This window comes from Electrona antarctica (genome assembly GCF_951216825.1).
Source record: "Electrona antarctica genome assembly, chromosome: 5".
In the NCBI taxonomy this organism is placed as follows: Eukaryota; Metazoa; Chordata; class Actinopteri; order Myctophiformes; family Myctophidae; genus Electrona; species Electrona antarctica.
Window position 1 is genome coordinate 5,211,632 of NC_136810.1, and position 21,122 is coordinate 5,232,753.

The window sequence follows — 21,122 nt, forward strand, 5'->3', positions numbered from 1 at the left end:
CAGGGGACTCAGTGTAACACACAGAGGTTCATCAGGGGACTCAGTGTAACACGCTCAGAGGTTCATCAGGGGACTCAGTGTAACACACAGAGGTTCATCAGGGGACTCAGTGTAACACGCTCAGAGGTTCATCAGGGGACTCAGTGTAACACACAGAGGTTCATCAGGGGACTCAGTGTAACACACAGAGGTTCATCAGGAGACTCAGTGTAACACACACAGAGGTTCATCAGGGGACTCAGTGTAACACACAGAGGTTCATCAGGGGACTCAGTGTAACACACAGAGGTTCATCAGGGGACTCAGTGTAACACACAGAGGTTCATCAGGGGACTCAGTGTAACACACAGAGGTTCATCAGGAGACTCAGTGTAACACACAGAGGTTCATCAGGGGACTCAGTGTAACACGCTCAGAGGTTCATCAGGGGACTCAGTGTAACACGCACAGAGGTTCATCAGGGGACTCAGTGTAACACGCTCAGAGGTTCATCAGGGGACTCAGTGTAACACACAGAGGTTCATCAGGGGACTCAGTGTAACACGCTCAGAGGTTCATCAGGGGACTCAGTGTAACACGCACAGAGGTTCATCAGGGGACTCAGTGTAACACACAGAGGTTCATCAGGGGACTCAGTGTAACACACAGAGGTTCATCAGGGGACTCAGTGTAACACACAGAGGTTCATCAGGGGACTCAGTGTAACACGCACAGAGGTTCATGCTCTGATTCTCAACCTTTTTAAGTGGTGCAACCACTTCCTTAAGTGACTATGTGTGTGTGTGTGTGGGTGGCTGGCTGGCTGGGTGGGTGGCTGGGTGCGTCTGAGCACGAAAACAGCATGGTTGTTTTTCACCACCTGTGCGCAACCTAACACACACACACAAACCAGTACAGTACAGTGCCAGTACAGTACAGTAGAGGGTACAGTAGAGGGACCCCCACACGGTAACTCTGTCATTTCTCAACCGTTTCGGACGCGGGACGGCTTGCCGGAATCGGGCCGGCACCCTGGGTGCGTTCCTGTGGGTCTGGAACTCCCCCCCCCCCCCCCGGGACCCCCCACATGGAGTTGCATTTCAAGGACCCTGAGTTTGGTGTGCATTAGGCCAGTGGTTCAGGCCGCGGCCCCCCAAAATAAACATTATTTGAACAAATTGTAGGAGACTAGTTGAGCCATTCAATTTAGTTTGACTCGGTTCCAGTGATAAATATTGTGAAAATAGCAGATCTACAAGCCCACAACGGCAATTTGGACAATGTTTGAACAGTTTTGTTGATTACTTTTGATGCAGTAGCCTAATGGTATTTTTTTCTTTTCTTCTTTGAGGTATTAAGTGAAGTTGTCACTTCAGTGTCATCTGTGACCCCTGGGGGTCCCGACCCACAGATTGAAGACCTGGGCCACAGACCCCCCTGGGGGTCCCGACCCACAGATTGAAGACCTGGGCCACAGACCCCCATGTTTGTAACCTTTATTTAACCGACAGAAATCACATTGAGGTTTGAGACCTCTTTGATACATTTTATTATCTATTTTCTATTATCTTTTAATTATTTTAAAAGTTGATTTAACTCTGCGAGTGTACACGTGGATTCGAATGGACACATAAGGGTCTATTTGAATCCATGTGTACACTCTCAGAGTTACAGACCGCCCGCTGGTCCCCGCTCCAGGACCCCAACGTTGAGAAACATGGCGCTCTCTCTCAGAGACCCTAATACGCCCCACAAACAGCTTGCCTCCGATCAACCAGTCACAAGTTCAGCAAAGAGAGAAAGAAGTAGAGCCAAGCCAAGGATTTATTTAAAACCATATGTTGTGACAGCATTGTCTTCATCAGGGGTGAGCGCAGCTGGTGCAGCCGGCGTCCCACCCACTATCAACAACGCCGCTGGAGTTCAACCCAGTGCCCAGCCGGCGTCCCACCCACTATCAACAACATCGCTGGAGGTCAACAGTTCAACAGAGTGTCCAGCTACAGCCGGAGGCAGCGGCTTCCCGGAATTGAACCTGGGTCTCTGTGGTGGGCGAGTGATTGAAAAGAAAACGCGCGCACACACGCGCACACGCACACGCACACACACACACACACACACACACACACACACACAGTACACTTGTACAAGCTATACAAACCCCATATACTGTACTTAAACCCTAACCCCTAACCCTAAAGTGAAGTGAAGGTGCCCAGAATAAGGATGCTATGGTTCATGTTATGTGATTTTCTAATATTGTTTATGGTTCTATTCCTTTTATTCTTGTAGACACAGAACCTTTTATTTGAACATTTTATTAATATGATGAGACATTATGCTCATGTAAGTGTAACAATAAAGAAGTTAAAGTTCCTTTCCTTTGTAGAATAACAGCATAAATTATGTACAATACCTAACCCATGGGACACTGTTCTGTTAAAAAGGTAAAAAACCTTTATGTATCTTTAAACCGTCTGTCTGTATTTAACCCGTTTTGGTGTTAGCATTATGTTATGCTTTAGCTATTGAAAAATAGCAGATCTACAAGCTTGTAGGTCTGCTATTTTTGAAAAATCGAAGAACCACTGAGATAGAAACATAGCTTTTTCAGAAAACTGTCAGGATGTAGAAACTGTCAGGATGTATTTAATATGCTCTGTGCAGCACTTTGGTTCAAAATTGGTTGTTGTAAATGTGTGTATATAAATACAGTTCGATTTGATTTATTAATGCAAGGCTTCACAAAGTAAAAAAAGAAAAACTCTTGCTGACCAACGAGTTAGTTGGTTGGTCAACGAGCTGACCAACACAAGAGAGCGTTGTGAGGGTACATAACATTATACAGTACAATCATCAAGTTGATATTAAAACAAGAATGATCGTGTATCAGACAAGCATCTACCATCATCTACCTGCTGAACAGAGCCTATAGAGTCAGATGATACCATCATCTACCTGCTGAACAGAGCCTATAGTAAACACGTTCTTTGAATTCTCCAGTGCTTTCCACACCATCCAACCACACCGGACTAGCTGAGAAGCTGTCTATGAAGGTGGATCATGGCCTGGTGGCCTGGATCACAGACTATTATTTATGTCAGACTGCGGGGCAGCCTCTCGGATACAGTATGCTGGTGAGCAGCAGTCCCCCAAGGCACCGTGCTGTCACCTTTCCTGTTAACCTCTATACACATGCATGCCCACTTCTGCGTCAACTTGGAAACCTGTCACCTTCAGAATTTCTCGGATGACACCGTCATTTTCAGCAGAATCACAACACGGATGAACACAAGTGAAAAAAACACCTTCAGCTCAATGTAGGCACTAGGACCAACTGTATAGGAGCTGGTGGTGGGTTTATATTTAATCAATTTATTTATTTATTTACCAATGAAATTATTTTGAAAAATGTTTGAATTATTTTGTTTTTATTTATGAATAATGAGTTTTTGGGGGCATTTTGAAAATCGTTCATAAATAATAATATTTTAAAACCAAATGCACTGCTCTGCGGGATGGAATAGAGCAATACTATGTTCTTGATGAGGAGGCTTAGATCCTTCCACTTGTGCAACAGGATACAGCAGATGTTCTACGAGTCTGTGGTGGCCAGTGGTCTGCTGGGGGGTGGTGGGGGGGGCACCAACACAATTGAGTGACACTAACAAACTGAACAAGCTGCTGAAAAGGGGTGGCTTTGTTGCTAGAGCTAAACTGGACAGCTAAACTGGTGGTAGAGGGGCAAGCTGGAGGCTAGTAACCTGGCATTGCCAGACTGATTATGTGGATTACAATTCGTTCCTCACATGGAACTAGGAGGCTAGGACACCCAACATAAGGAGATACAGTAGTAGGGGCCAGAGTCATTGAGCACCAGCAGGCAGCATCAGATTAATCTAAACCCCAAGGGCCCTGACTTGTTGCCCACCTGTGCCCCGGTAGCCATGACATTTAATTTGGCACCTTTCCTAATACCTGCACTGTACAGTACACCAGTAAGACGCCTTGATAAAGGCGAGAAGCGACCGCAGGGCTGAGACACTCTACCGGAATAATGTCACTTCATTATGTCAGCACTACAGTGGAGCGGACAGACGGTTAAATATCTACCGAAGTCCTGATGTCACTCGCTCATCCCCTGGTCCAGGGCCGTAGAAGTCCTGATGTCACTCGCTCATCCCCTGGTCCAGGGCCGTAGAAGTCCTGATGTCACTCGCTCATCCCCTGGTCCAGGGCCGTAGAAGTCCTGATGTCACTCGCTCATCCCCTGGTCCAGGGCCGTAGAAGTCCTGATGTCACTCGCTCATCCCCTGGTCCAGGATCCCCTGGTCCAGGGCCGTAGAAGTCCTGATGTCACTCGCTCATCCCCTGGTCCAGGGCCGTTTAAATTGTCTCATATAAACATTGTTTTAACATTGCGATCATGGGAAGTGGATGGGAAGTCCCTGGCAGTCAAAATGATAAAAGTGATCTTTATAATCTTAATACTTAGGCACAAACCAACTACCTGCGGTCGCAATTACTACCTGTTCACACTTAGATAGATGTGTGTCATTACAAAGTATGAAAGAACGGAAAAGTTGAGTATCTACTAAAGGAAATTAGCCCAGATACTGTACTCTAAAGTGGGACAAATATGCGCATAATATTAAGGACATAACCACAGTATGTATTACATTGGAAGAATCATTATTACTATTCTGGTACAGATAATATTTCATGTGGATATGTCATGACTCCTTCACTGTCTTTAATATGTGCACATATTTGTCCCACTTTAGACTATCTGGGTTAATTCCCTTTATTGGATACCTAACTCTTCCGTTCTTTTTGCTTATTCTTTATAATATCGTTGCTGTCGGGCAGAAAACTCAACTTTATTCATGACACCACGTGACATCATCAGGGATGGAGATCCTTGATGACACCACGTGACATCCTGATGACACCACGTGACATCCTCAGGGATGGAGATCCCTGATTTCATAGTAAATGCGACCTGCTGTCGCAATTAGTGTACTTGCCAGCCCATAGAGCCCCCAGGGGTGGTTATTAGCGCAATGCAAACTACACAGCTGCGTAGAGCACCGACGGCTAGAGGCCCCGAGAGTTCTCCCTGAATAATGTCTAATATTGCAGCCCGTTCAGTCGCATCGGCCTGCGACCCCCCCGGGGGGGCCTGCGAAGGCCGTGCGTCGCTTCCTCCTCCCAAACGGAGTCACTTCTTCATACTGCACTGTACTCTGTACTGTACTCGTACTGTACTCTGTGCTAGTGTTGTAGTTAGTCGTCAGTGTACTGTACTGTACTCTGTACTGTACTGTGTACAGTTCTGTACAAGTATGTAGTCATACTGTACTCGCACTGTACTGTACTGTACTGCACTCTACTGTACTGTACTTGTAGCCTACTATACTCTGTACTGTACTGTACTGTACTGTACTGTACTGTGTACAGTTCTGTACAAGTATGTAGTCATACTGTACTCGCACTGTACTGTACTGCACTCTACTGTACTGTACTTGTAGCCTACTCTGTACTGTACTGTACTGTACTGTACTGTACTGTACTGTACTGTACTGTACTGTACTGTACTGTACTTGTAGCATACTGTACTCTGTACTGTACTGTATGCATAATGTACGTGTAGTGTACTGTAATCGTACTGTACTGTACTGTACTGTACTGTACTGTACTGTACTGTACTGTACTGTACTGTACTGTACTGTAGGCCTACAAGTATGTAGTCAAACTGTACTCTTACTATATTGATAAGAGAAGTCAGTGGCAAAGCTAGAACTGCAGTTTTGGGTGGGCCTGGCCAGGAGTGGGTGGGCCTGCATGCACGCGTGCAATGCCGCACCAAGCTTTTCTCTTTACATTATGTATGATGTACAACATGATAGCCTACTGATCATGATACTGAGCACTGGCCATGATACATTTTGTACATAATGTCAATACAGGTAATAAATATGATAGTGTAAGACCTTTTTCTCAACAATATGGGCCTTAAGGAAATCTACATTTGTCAACAGAGGTAATAAATATGACAGTGTAAGACTTTTCTCAACAACATGGGCCATAAGGAAATCTACATGTGTCAACAGAGGTAATAAATATGACAGTGTAAGACTTTTCTCAACAACATGGGCCATTATTACATTATGAACTTTTATTACATTATGAGCTGCTATGTGTTTGTTCATAACGTAACACGTTATTACATTATTACATTATAGACAAATCTGATATTACGTTATGCGCTCATTTTTTTATTACATTATGCGCTGATTATTACATTATGACTTTTTATTACATTTAAATTATTACTGTAACGAAGACTCTGACTAGGACGTTGGGCTATATGATATATGACATGTTTAGTATGACAATCCCTATATTTGGGCCGCCCGAGCCGACCTAGAGCTGATATCAGATAGATGTGGTAGAACCATATATGGATAGATCTAACTGGCTTAGTCATCATGACAAGCCTGGTCGTCGGAGCATATATAAAGGGTAGGCTTCAGGGAGAAGGGAGAAGTCAAAGCATCCTGGTTTAAGTTCTAACCGGACACCACTGCGGGGGTCCTAAGCTAAGTAATCAGCAATACAGCCTTGAGCTATTTTAGATGGTCCTTCTTGAGTACGGATTAGGGCTTACCGCAGTAACGGGATGCTGAAGTCTTCCAGACACATACGAACCAAGGTATCTGGCTTTACAACCCATATACCTTGAGTAGCCAACCCCTGACTCAGTGGCAAGATTCTAACCAGATGGTAACCCAGTTGTCGCCGTCAGAGCACGAACGCTCTGTCGGTCCTGGCTGCTCCGCAGGTGAGCAGCAGTATCTCGAAGTTGTGAGATCCACTCTGTTGCCGCCAGAGCATGAACGCTCTGGCGGTCCTGGCTGCTCCTTAGGTGAGCAGCAGCGTCTCGAAGCTGTGAGATCCACTCTGTTGCCCCCAGAGCATGAACGCTCTGGCGGTCCTGGCTGCTCCTTAGGTGAGCAGCAGCGTCTCGAAGCTGTGAGACCCACCCAGTTGTCGCCGTCAGAGCATGAACGCTCTGTCGGTCCTGGCTGCTCCGTAGGTGAGCAGCAGCGTCTCGAAGCTGTGAGACCCACCCGGTTACCAGAATCTGGATGCCAGAATCCGTGAGACCTCCCCGGCCCTTAGAGTCAGAGAGCACTGGTGATGTGCAGGAAAGAGAGAGCACTGGTGATGTGCAGGTAAGAGAGAGCACTGGTGAGGTGCAGAGCACTGGTGATGTGCAGGAAAGAGAGAGCACTGGTGATGTGCAGAGCACTGGTGATGTACAGGAGAGAGAGCAACCATTGACAGGGAACGCCCTTAATGGGTGGCATGTGATTTGATCTTGAGGTTTTTATGACCCACCGTAACATCAAAGGAAGAAAGCGCGAAGCTTGGACGCCCTCAATGGGGTGGCTTGAATGGCTGACGTTTGCTGTTCAAGCCTCAGTATGCTTGTATTGGGGTGGCCTGAGGGGTCTGCTGTTCAAGCCTTCTTGATATGGTACAGATTTCCATGGGAAATCTGGGGGTGGCAATGAGTGTAACGAAGGCTTTCACCTAGAGCTTCTGGTGGATATCATGAGAGCATTGTCTGGACAGCATGATGATGCAAGGGCATCGGAGCTATATCAACCCTCCCATAGATGTTGGAGCAGTCGGAGGACGGCAGAGGCTTCGTCCACCGATAGGATATCGAGATGAAAGTGCAAGCTGACAGACCAGAAGTCCAGGTTCATAGGGACCGAAGTAGTCCAGCAAGGAGGCTGGACGGTCACTCTTGCAGAAATGACCATGAGCATAACCGGAGACGAACAGTCATCATGCATGGTACGGTAGTAGCACCCAATTATGCCGATCGTACACCAAGTAACCAGCAAGACGGTCTTCAACCAGCCAAAATTCTCACATGTCTCCCCCCTGCTCCGCTCCCTGCACTGGCTCCCGGTCGCTGCCCGCACAGAATACAAAACTCTGATGTTGGCATTTAAAGCAACCAAAGGTATGGCTCCCCCATATCTTGCCAGCATGATTGAACCTTACAAACCCTCCCGCGCACTCAGATCAGCCAACGCAGGGAAGCTGGAAGTACCCTCACTAAAAACGCCGGGACAACGCTCCACACGTCCCAAACTCTTCTCCCTTCTGGCCCCAAAACTGTGGAATGCACTTCCCGTTGCAATCAGAACTGCAGCATCACTCCCGATCTTCCGCCGTAGTCTGAAAACCCACCTTTTCAGACTCCATCATGGCCCATAGCACTTACCCTACCCCCTTAGACAGCACTTCTTAGACTTATATAGCATTTGAAACAGACTTATAGCATGTCATGTAGACAGCACAATAAGTGCATTGTATGTAGTCATAGCACTTCATAGTATATATGTACAGCATAGTATAGCACATATGTGTAGTTTATATGTATAGTGTCATTATATAGATATGTTCTAGTTATAGTTTATATGTATAGTGTCATTATATAGATATGTTCTAGTCACGGTCTTAGCTTACGCATGTTTCGCGATAAATGCATTTTGTTACATATGTGATGTATTCCCATGCTTTTTGTTCTTGCCTATTGTAAGTCGCTCTGGATTAAGAGCGTCTGCTAAATGCCTAAATTGTAAATTGTAAATTGTAAGCCGTATTGTCAGTACTGTAATAGTGGCACACACCATCTTGGGGTATGCGGCAGGTTCAAACGACTGAGTTTAATGGCGAAACGAGATTTGATATGACAGATGAAGCTGTGTTATCAGCAATGGACGTCGTCATCAGGCAAGAAACTGTTAACTACAGACTAGGAGTGAACTGTGGTGGAAGGCACCCTCTGGCTTTTCACAGTATTAATAGGAGCCGGACCCGGCTGAACCGGAGAGCAGATGAACATTTGCGGAACCCTAGGACACCTAAGATTGAGACGGGACAGGATTTACAAGAGGAATTACCGCAGCCAGCTTTTACAATCTTGACTATAGCAGGAGAGTCCTTGCATGTGGCCATCCACCGCCCAAAGGGAGAAATGTCATGTTAAAGGTGTGCAAAGTTCTAATTTGCAATTATGGCAAAGTAATGGAAGTATATGCAGTTCTGGATGATGGTTCAGGACGAACCATTTTGTTACACACAGTTGCCAAGTCGGATTGAGGGGTCAACCTGAAGAGTTGCGTATCAGAATCATGAGAGATCTTCAAGTTTTGCACGGGGTGGCTGTATCTTCCGAGGTATCTCCTGCCGTACAGCCAAACCAAGTCAATAATATTGAGGGAGCATTGATCGCCAAATAGCTTGGATTGTGAGCATACACAGATCGTCAGCAGACTAATGGAGAGAGATTAACATCTTCGAGAGCCTCCCTTGCTGGATAACTACCAGGCCTGGCCTGTTAGAACCTAGCCGAAAGAAAGGACAATTGTCTGAGTCTTCTGGATGCGGTTTAGATTTCAACGTGAAATCTGGGGTGGCTGTAACGAAGACTCTGACTAGGACGTTGGGCTATATGATATATGACATGTTTAGTATGACAATCCCTATATTTGGGCCGCCCGAGCCGACCTAGAGCTGATATCAGATAGATGTGGTAGAACCATATATGGATAGATCTAACTGGCTTAGTCATCATGACAAGCCTGGTCGTCGGAGCATATATAAAGGGTAGGCTTCAGGGAGAAGGGAGAAGTCAAAGCATCCTGGTTTAAGTTCTAACCGGACACCACTGCGGGGGTCCTAAGCTAAGTAATCAGCAATACAGCCTTGAGCTATTTTATAATTACATTATGAGCCGTTATTACATTATGAGCAGTTATTACATTATGAGCCCTTATTACATTATGAGCAGTTATTACATTATGAGTTGCTACAACCCCCTGCTATAATGTTCAGTGTTCAACATTATGATCATACTGTATATATTCTATAATACATTTACCCACCAGTGTACAGGCAGACAGAGCAGAAACATTGACATCCGCAGAGAGGTTCATAGGTGAAGACTGTATTCCTCTTTCACTAAATATTGTGTCTTGTCCACCAATCATCATAACACACAAGGCTCTGAATGCCCTTCATGGTAAATATTTTAAGGTCATGGCAGTATAAGCCAGACAAACCTGGGCGAAACTGGGGATTGAATTATTTAAATGTGATAGTTTTTTCCATTTTGTTTGAGAGAGAGGTTTTCGGGGGCCTTATTTGAAAGAGAGAGACAGGAAAATAAAGGCAGACTCAGGCCGAACTCAGACTAAATCAAACCGGGGACGTTACGATGTCATGAATCGATCTACCGGCCCCTTAAATTTGATTAATCTAAAAAATAAATCACAGAGGGGGCTACTTTTTTTATTTGTATCAATTATTACAAAGTGAACTCTGGAATATACCGGCATCCGGTGTGTGTGTGTGTCTGTGTCTGTGTCTGTGTCTGTGTCTGTCTGTGTGTGTGTGTGTGTGTGGAAATACATCGAAACCCATATATGTATAACCAATAACTGCACTCCAAATCCTCACCATCAGACAGGAAGTACTCCACCTCTCCGCTGCTGCCCTGGTCTGGGTCACGCGCGTGCAGCTGGTAGACCGCCGTGCCCGGGGGCGCCTTGGGGGACGCCACGGTCAGGTACGGGTACGGCTCCATGCTCCACACCGGCACGTTGTCGTTGACATCGCTGATCTCCAGCCTCACCTTGTTCAGGTACCAGTCAGGACCTGAGGGGTGGGTGAGGGGGGAGGGGGACATCACAGACAACAGTGAGAGGGGCTGTGCGTATTGGGAGGTGACAGCTGTCATGTAAGGTATAGCGGGGAGAAGGATGACGAGCGGAAGGCGAGAGCAGCGCTCTGTCAGCTGAGGTCAATGAACTAAGAACTAGTACTGATCTATCTTTAGGTCAATGAACCATCAAGGATGAAGAACTAGTACTGATCTATCTTTAGGTCAATGAACCATCAAGGATGAAGAACTAGTACTGATCTATCTTTAGGTCAATGAACCATCAAGGATGAAGAACTAGTACTGATCTGTCTTTTGGGGGGTTTTTTGTTTTACTTCAAGGACCCCCAGAACTCAGAGTGTAGAGTTACAGACCCGTAACGGTCCATTTGGAACTCCCTCAAGGAACCCCCATCTGTCCCTGGAACACACTACGGACCCCACTATGAGAACCACTAAGTACCCCACACACCACCTGACACACTACAGACCCCACTATGAGAACCACTAAGTACCCCACACACCACCTGACACACTACGGACCCCACTATGAGAACCACTAAGTACCCCACACACCACCTGACACACTACGGACCCCACTATGAGAACCACTAAGTACCCCACACACCACCTGACACACTACGGACCCCACTATGAGAACCACTAAGTACCCCCCCCCCCCCCATCTGTCCCTGGAACACACTACGGACCCCACTATGAGAACCACTAAGTACCCCACACTACGGACCCCACTATGAGAACCACTAAGTACCCCACACTACGGACCCCACTATGAGAACCACTAAGTACCCCACACTACGGACCCCACTATGAGAACCACTAAGTACCCCACACTACGGACCCCACTATGAGAACCACTAAGTACCCCCCCCCCCCCATCTGTCCCTGGAACACACTACGGACCCCACTATGAGAACCACTAAGTACCCCACACTACGGACCCCACTATGAGAACCACTAAGTACCCCACACTACGGACCCCACTATGAGAACCACTAAGTACCCCACACTACGGACCCCACTATGAGAACCACTAAGTACCCCACACTACGGACCCCACTATGAGAACCACTAAGTACCCCCCCCCCCCATCTGTCCCTGGAACACACTACGGACCCCACTATGAGAACCACTAAGTACCCCCCCCCCCCATCTGTCCCTGGAACACACTACGGACCCCACTATGAGAACCACTAAGTACCCCCCCCCATCTGTCCCTGGAACACACTACGGACCCCACTATGAGAACCACTAAGTACCCCACACACCACCTGACACCTCGCCAAATTAGATTGGTCCAGCGGTTTGAGGTTTGCTCAAGACACCCAGACACATGTACCATAATGGACCACAATGGAAACCAGCTACGGCTTTTTTGCTTAATCCGTTTTTGCGCTTTTAATTGGTGATGCTGTGCTTTTGATTGTTGCCAATTCTATTTTCTAATTACAAAAATCCTAATTTAGCCTCATGGAAACAATGATGTTTCGCCTTCATTAATGCACAGAACTGATGCAAACAAGACAAAACAAAACATTCTCAACATGCTGGAAACATTTACATTTAAGGAGGTCACAAATACTAGATTTATTTGACAAAGTCTTCATGGATTATTCATTAATGATGGTTTATGTATTGTGGGGTATAATATGGTGCAAAGCAAATATGTTTTCCAAGCTATAAAGGGCAGTCCACAACAACGTTCAGCCTGGCGTCCCTATGAGGTCCTTCAAGAATTTCAACTGAATGTCCACGATAAGATTTTTCACAATAATTTAAACACAAAATTATTTTCCAGACAAATGTAAAATATTTTTTTAATACCTCCCCCCCCAATGCATTCAAAAGAGCAGAATAAATGATTTATGGACCCATAATAGTGATTATTATTTAAGTTAAGTTTTGCCATAAATCAAGTAGCCATGACAGCAATGGTAGGAAAAAATATATATAATATTAATCATATTCGGATATTCGGTTTTCGGCCAACTGTTTCCTATATTCGGTATTCGGTTTCGGCCAAGAATTTCCCTTTCGGTGCATCCCTATCGAATCATTTTCAATTTATGTCAAAATTACTTAACAACTTTACATGCTTTCTTCTTGTTTATAACCTAGCTCGAGTTAACACATTGAGAGCCCACGCAAAACTGCCCAAAAATCACTTTCACCTAGAAAATCCATTCACATTTGTTATAATTCAGCTGACTGTGGAGACACATGCTGGAACTTTTTACTTTGAAATGTTTTATAGTTTCTGAGTTATTTAATTTAAAGGCCAAATGCATTCTCAATGGCGAAAACACTAACTTTGGCACCACGTATAAAAAAAAAAAAATCATTGTTTTGATTTTTTTGATTTAAAAAAAATAATAATATATATATATATATATATATATTATAATTTTTTCCCAAAGACGTCCACAGACGTCTTGGGCTCTGCACGCGCGGTAATACATTAACATGTAACTTTCTTTGATGGCACATTAGGATAGATGTAGACCTATTTGACAGTGCAGAAACGAAACATAACTGCCTTCCTTGGGACATGGGAAGAGCAACGGACTTGAACTCATGCTTCCTTCATGCCTGAGTGTCCAAGTTGCTCCTTTACACCTGACAGGGGGGAGTTTCCCTGGTTGGACGTAGCGCGTGGAAGGAACACGTTATTCCAACCAGTTCCTTTCCCCTCCATCAGGCACCCCGGCTGGCCAGGGGGAGGCAGTTTAGAGACCAGGATTACTGCATGTTTTTTGTGAGGGCACCTACCCTAGGGGACACGGGGAGAACATGCAAATAATTGCCTTCCTTGATGTATTAATGAGCATCAATGCCCATCGCCTCGGCACAGTCACACACAGCTCCCCCCTGCAGTGCTCTACTACTGAATTCTCTCTCATTTATCTCCAAAAGCACTTGAATGATGGAATATGATTAAAGCTCACATTTCATATCACACACACCATAATTCACTAGTAAAAGAAAAAGAAAAAAAAGAAAAACATTTCTTGTTTTTATCGATTTTTTTTTTTTAATCGATTCATATTGTCGATATACGATATATCGTTACATGCCTAGGAATGAGCAACACAGCTAAACGTGTAGCCGTAGGTAGTGCCTCCTGGTATTCACCCTTGCTTTGAGTTTCTTAGTGGATTGGGTTTTGGACGGCGGTATCCTAGGGTCCCTCATCAATTATTCCACTCTCCATAGGATGCAGATTTACCTACTCTCTGTTCAAACATCAATACAAGCAAAGATCCACAAAATCTCACTAATTAACCCATTTTGACCTGAGATCAGATTCTAAAAATGTCTTCTATTCCACTCGGTGGCACGCTATGAGCTTGTAGATCTGCTATTTTTCAATTGCTTCATTAAATAAGACAATACTCTTGTGCCGAGCAGATACACAGTGTTCGGGTGTACCTTATTGCTTTCTTTGATGTCCACTGGCCTTTGATGTCCACTGTCCACTGTACCTTATTGCTTTCTTTGATGTCCACTGGCGTATGCACCTGTGCATACGCCTGATTGCTAGGTGTGCGATAGTTTTCTCCTACAATAGCTAAAGCATAACATAATGCTAACACCAAAAGGGGTTCCCGCCCAAAATGGGTTAAATAACAAAGGCCACCATTGCAATAATTCAAAAGGTTAGCCTCATTCTTTTCCTTATCTGGCACTATTTAGAAGTTTTATTTAAAAGTCGTATTGACTCAGAAATAAATGTACTTTTTAAATCTGATTAATTTCCAGCTAGAGAGCCTGAAGCCCAATTTATATTTTGTTGTACAACGTTGTTGTGAGCTAAAAAACAGCCAATCTACAAGCTCACAATGTGGCACATCTGTGACCATAAATTAGCCATGGACCTCCTCCAGATCGAGGCAATTGACGATATTCAGACCGCGGCCATCTTGCCAGCAAGGTGCCAGCAAGGTGCTAACTAGCTCTTCAATTTATGTCAAATAACTTAACAACTTTACATGCTTTCTTCTTGTTTATAACCTAGCTCGAGTTAACACATTGAGAGCCCACGCAAAACTGCCCAAAAATCACTTTCACCTAGAAAATCCATTCACATTTGTTATAATTCAGCTGACTGTGGAGACACATGCTGGAACCTTTTACTTTGAAATGTTTTATAGTTTCTGAGTTATTTAATTTAAACGCCAAATGCATTCTCAATGGCGAAAACACTAACTTTGGCACCACGTATTAAAAAAAAAATCATTGTTTTGATTTTTTTGATTTAAAAAAAAAATATATATATATATATATATTATTTTTTTTCCCAAAGACGTCCACAGACGTCTTGGGCTCTGCACGTGCGGTAATACATTAACATGTAACTTTCTTTGATGGCACATTAGGATAGATGTAGACCTATTTGACAGTGCAGAAACGAAACAAAACTGCCTTCCTTGGGACATGGGGAGAGCAACGGACTTGAACTCATGCTTCCTTCATGCCTGAGTGTCCAAGTTGCTCCTTTACACCTGACAGGGGGGAGTTTCCCTGGTTGGACGTAGCGCGTGGAAGGAACACGTTATTCCAACCAGTTCCTTTCCCCTCCATCAGGCACCCCGGCTGGCCAGGGGGAGGCAGTTTAGAGACCAGGATTACTGCATGTTTTTTGTGAGGGCACCTACCCTAGGGGACACGGGGAGAACATGCAAATAATTGCCTTCCTTGATGTATTAATGAGCATCAATGCCCATCGCCTGGTCCATAGCCTTCTACTGCTTCTACGATTCTGCCCTGCAGTATAAGGCTATGGGACTTTTTGGAAATCTCACAAACGTTTGACCTACTCACAAATACAAAGGCGGGTTGTGTCAATAGAAAGCCTACTTTCCTTAGTGGACGCACTCTGAGCCCCCCACCACACGTATAAACAGTACTTTTTGGCCAAAAAGGGATTTTGTTTCCACCGGGAAAAAAAATACTTTTAGTTACTCTACCGATATTGCCCAGAGAATTGCCTCATAGAGAATATTTTTCCTCCGGTGAAAAAAAATCCCTTTCTGGCCAAAAAGTACCGTTTATACGTGTGGTGGGGGGCTAAGAGTGCGTCCACTAAGGAAAGTAGGCTTTCTAATGACACAACCAGAGCCGGATTTACCGTTGGGCTAGGGTGGGCTGAAGCCCGGGGGCCCCCGACTAGGGGGGCCCCAAAAAAAATATATATATATATATATTTATTTATTTATTTATTTTTTTAATTATTTAATTTTAAAATTGTAAAGTGAAATCCAATTCAAGTGAAATGTGTGTATTGTTATTGTATTTAGTTGTATTATGGTTAAACCATTGAGAGCTTCTGCCTGCCTGCCTTTCGGCCTCGCGGCTACGCCGCTCGGCCAAAACGCGGGACGCGCGGCTCTGCCGCGCGCCCCAAGGGGGGCCCTCTAATTTGCTCCAGCCCGGGGGCCCTCAGCAAGGTAAATCCGGCTCTGGACACAACCCGCCTTTGTTTTGGTGAGTAGCAAAAATGTTATTTTAAAATCCGCTAAAGAGGAGAGGCTGGTCTGATTTCGATTTGAGATTTAAAACCGAAAGTCCCATAGCCTTATACTGCAGGGCAGAATCGTAGAAGCAGTAGAAGGCTATGGACCAGAGCAAGGTGCTAACTAGGTGCAACTTCCCATTGACAGCCCATTCATCCAAACAGAAAAGTACTATCTGATTGTATTAAACAACGTCAAACTCACCAACACTGCAGCTGTGCAAAAAGCTTGAAGCAAGAAATTCCTTGCAAGTATTGGAGTTTGGAAGCACTCGTTTTTAGTAAAGCAACCTCCCGTTGCCTCAATGCATTTGCATTTTGTGCAAATTCAACACAGGTGGTACGCAGGGCTGTTGAGTGATATCCAATGAGCACTCCCAAACTCTGACACTTAACCTGCACAGAAAGTAGCTCATAACATGTCTACAGTGGATGTTTATGAAACAAAAACTTTACAGATTGAAAGAGGATAATTCAAGCTTTCCTTACAGCTGCAATGTTGGTGAGTTTAGTGTTGTTCAGGACTTTTCTGTCTGTGCGCACCGCAAATATGTCCGGGCGGAAACGAACGACTGAGAACACAATAGTTCCGCCTTAGAGAATTTTGGTTTCTACCTAAATTATTGCGCTGAAACTGACACAGAGGCAGTTATAGCGGACCCCCGCATATAATAATAATGCAGCTGGTAATTAATTGATTTAATCAATTTGGGCTTGTTTTTTTCTTTACTTTGCTGGAGTAGCCTATTTCCAATTTTCAATCTTTTTACTTCTACTCCACTCCATCTCAGACATGAGACATGTCTTCCATACTGATTCAGTCTTGCGGTAGTCTGTGTTAGTGTTACCCAGCATGTAGACCAGTGGTAAATGGTGCATTTATATAGCGCCTTTATCCAAGGCGCTTTACATAGATTGTGCATTACATTCACCCATTCACACACACATTCACACACCGATTGCAGCGGAAGCCATGCAAGGTACCAACCAGCACATCAGGAGCAATTTGGGGTTCAGTGTCTTGCCCAAGGACACTTCGACATGTAGACAGGAGGAGCCGGGATTCGAACCGCCGACCCATGGGTCATTGGACGACCTGCTCTACCTCTTGAGCCACAGTCGCCCCATGTAGATTACCAGATGGCCTCTCTAACCTATACATACTGTATACAACTAAACACCCCGGTCTTCTTGTCTTGTCTTCTCTCTGCCCTTGGTTTGCTCTCTCTCACTGACCTGTATCTGAAATCAAGCATAAAATGCCAAAAATAAATCTTGAGGGAAAGAAAAAAAGAACCTAGCTCTGATGCGTAATTTGGGGAAAGTGGGGCTTACCCTTGGGCCTTCACAGACGTCCTTTAGTGCAACAAAAATAAATAGGTCACCACCAATGTATGGGACAGGAGCGGAAACTACTAGACAGTCAATGAATGTGATACATATCTATATATCAACTTTATATTGTATACTGTAACTTTGTCATGAAATGAAAATCTACAAGTTCACAACAAACATTGAGATTTAAAATCTGCTATTTACATTTTGGGTTTGTTTTAGATTTTCTGAAACATGTTTCGCCTGTAATGATATGCCCCAAAATATGGGAGGCCAGGTTGAAATTGGTTAATTAATTCTATGGGTTTATAAAAATATGGAACCAATAAAAAAAGTATTAACAAGAGCTTGTGCCTAAATAATAACTACATTGGACCCATTAGAAAACAGGTTCCTTTTCCCCGTTTCCTGAAAAGTAACAGTTTTGGACATACAAGGTTTCCACAGTATGCAAAGATTCCTTTGAGTGCTTACATTAAATTGTCATCTAAAATAAATAAATACATGAATAAATAAATATATTAAAAATATAAAATAGCCGTGACAGTGTGGGAGGAGGGAAGCTATTGTGGCGTTGTTACATTATGATTCTCCTTATGACATCACACATACCGTACGTTGTTACATTATGATTCTCCTTACGCAACATCACACATACCGTACGTTGTTACATTATGATTCTCCTTACACAACATCACACATACCGTACGTCCTACGGCATCATAAATAATTGTCCATCCTACACCCGAACTCTAAAATAATTGTCCATCCTACACCCGAACTCTAAAATAATTGTCCATCCTACACCTGAACTCTAAAATAATTGTCCATCCTACACCCCAACTCTAAAATAATTGTCCATCCTACACCCGAACTCTAAAATAATTGTCCATCCTACACCCGAACTCTAAAATAATTGTCCATCCTACACCCGAACTCTAAAATAATTGTCCATCCTACACCCGAACTCTAAATAATTGTCCATCCTACACCCGAACTCTAAAATAATTGTTGAGATTTTTGGACAGAATCTGGAGGAGTAATATCAAAAAATGTGTTTTACAAAAGTCGGCCTCCTGGTGGCGCTATAAAAGGCAGATGCGGAAAATGCAGGTCAAAGGTTTGTCCTTGGCCTCTAGGGAGTGTGCATGCAGCGTTTCACGCAGATCGGTGCAGATTTAGGTGAAAATGTGAAAAGCTGCCTCATGGTGGCGCTATAACAGGCCGTTGTGGAAAATGTGGGGCAGAGGTTCATCGTTGGCATCCAGGGAGTGTGTGTGCAAAGTTTGGCATCGGCCGGGTTAACGGTGCCGGAGATTAGCTGTACACAGACGGACGGAAGGAAGGACGGACACACGGACGGACGGACACACACACGGACGGAGTGCAAAACATACTCTCTCCCCATGCCTTCGGCCTGGTGGAGACAACAAAAACACTGTTTAAACTAGATTTTGTTTAATTAAAGGACCAAGCAGTTCTGAAAGAACTTGGTCCTTTTTTTAAATTGCTATTTCTTTTCTTCCGCCAAAATAGCAGTTCTGGCTGAACCGTGCAGTCGGTTTTCGCGAAATTTGGAGATATGGTAGAGGGCCATGCCAAACGGTGAGGATGCGAAGCCCACAACCATTGGCCAAAGGGTGGCGCTATATTGAAAATGCAAACTTTGACCAGGCATAGCTCATGAACCGTTTGACCGTCGGCAATGAAACCTCGACACACATATGCGTCTCCTCATGCCGAACAAGTTCCGTGCTGTTACTTTTGACCTCTGACCTCTAGATCACCCGCCATTTTGAATTATATGAAAATCAATTAAAATGCATCTCCTCCCAGGATCTTTGATCAAAATGCACGAAAACTTCTACACGTGAACTTCGGACCTATACGGACATGGGAAAGTATAGTATAGTATTAGGACCGCGCTGCGACATGCTTGCGGTTAAGTTTAGGGGGGGTATGAGGAGGCTTGTCGTTTTTAGTAGGCAGTAGACCAAAACGACAGGATTAAGGTTGGCGAACATGCGTTAATATTAGGACCGCACTGCGACATGCTTGCGGTTAAGTTTAGGGGAGGGTATGAGGAGGCTTGTCATTTTCAGTAGGCTCCCAGCATGTCCAGTAGACCGGAGTAGACCGATAAGATCGGTTAACGTGTCATCAATGCCAATCGCAGCCAGTAGGCTCCAGACTACAAGCAGTAGGTCCGATCGGCTAGATAAGATCGGCGTAATAAGTAACCTACTGGGAATTATCGGTTGATTTTGGTAAACGGCTCCAAAAGGGGTTGATGGCTGTGGACGGTAATGAAACCATTAGCGCCCCCTATAGGGTGACTAGAATAATAACATAACACAGGGGATGGCTGTCAATAGTTGTGAGAAATGAGAATCCCCTGTGAAATAACAGACACAACCTGACTTGATATTTATGTATTATGTTCCTGTTCATTTCAGACATTTAGGTGAATAATGCGTGTAAAAAAATGATATACGAGTTTGTCTAAATATAGCGCAGTAACATTACATCTTTTGGTCCTATGACTGGGTCACGGGAGTAGCGTCATCGCCATGCAAAATAGGCAGAAAGAAATGCTAGATATAATAGCAGTCTGTTCATTTATTTGTGCTTGTGCGTGATTTCAAGATCTTTAATGAAATCGCTGGTTTCTGGTTCTTGGCTCACGAGGAACAGATGCAACAATATTTGGACTTAAAGTGACACTATGTAGCTTTTTAAATGAATATGGTAGCTATGACATATACAATTGGGGTGGTTGTATTTTGTCCGCCTGCTCCTCTATTGAGACATTCAGATTGGGTCAAAGGTCATGTCTCACCTAGACACAGGATCTGACACAGATTTTGACCTGATGGTCAAGATTCAGATACCCCCGGCCTGAGCAAGCAGGTAGACTCTATTAGCTGAGCTGAGGGGCGGCGGTGGCTCAGGGGTAGAGTGGCTGGATGGGAACCGCAAGGTTGCCAGTTCGAACCCGGGCTCCCCCAGAGTTCGTGTCAAAGTGTCCTTGAGCAAGACACTGAACCCCCAATTGCTCCTGATGTGCAGGTTGGTACCTTGCATGGTTTCCTCCGGCATCGGTGTGTGAATGTGTGTGTGAATGGGTGAATGTAATGCACAATCTATGTATAGCGCCTTGGATAAAGGCGCTATATAAATGCACCATTTACCATTTAGCTCTATGATAAAAATAAATAAAAAAGTCAGCAGGAAGAAAGAATATATAGTGCAGTTTAAGGCCTACTCATAGTTGAGTTTTCTGTGAAGAGGTTGACCACCGCTGTGGTGGTCACCTCTTCACCAGAACGGTGGTTTCTGTGAAGAGGTTGACCACCGCTGTGGTGGTCAACCTCTTCACCAGAACAGTGGTTCTGTGAAGAGGTGACCACCGCTGTGGTGGTCACCTCTTCACCAGAACGGTGGTTTTCTGTGAAGAGGTTGACCACAGCTGTGGTGGTCACCTCTTCACCAGAACGGTGGTTTTCTGTGAAGAGGTTGACCACCGCT

The 21,122-nt window shown here is 44.5% G+C and overlaps 1 protein-coding gene across 1 annotated transcript in view; it reads right to left on the bottom strand.

The window, feature by feature from the left end:
• LOC306923243 (neural-cadherin-like) overlaps window positions 1–21,122 on the bottom strand; it is a gene marked incomplete at its 3' end in the record, with an annotated part of 255,371 nt that overhangs the window by 177,869 nt on the left and 56,380 nt on the right. The window contains exon 2 of the mRNA XM_079501275.1: window positions 10,525–10,722. Coding sequence (XP_079357401.1) covers window positions 10,525–10,651 — 127 coding nt within the window. The 5' untranslated portion in view covers window positions 10,652–10,722. The remainder of the gene's footprint in view (window positions 1–10,524; window positions 10,723–21,122) is intronic.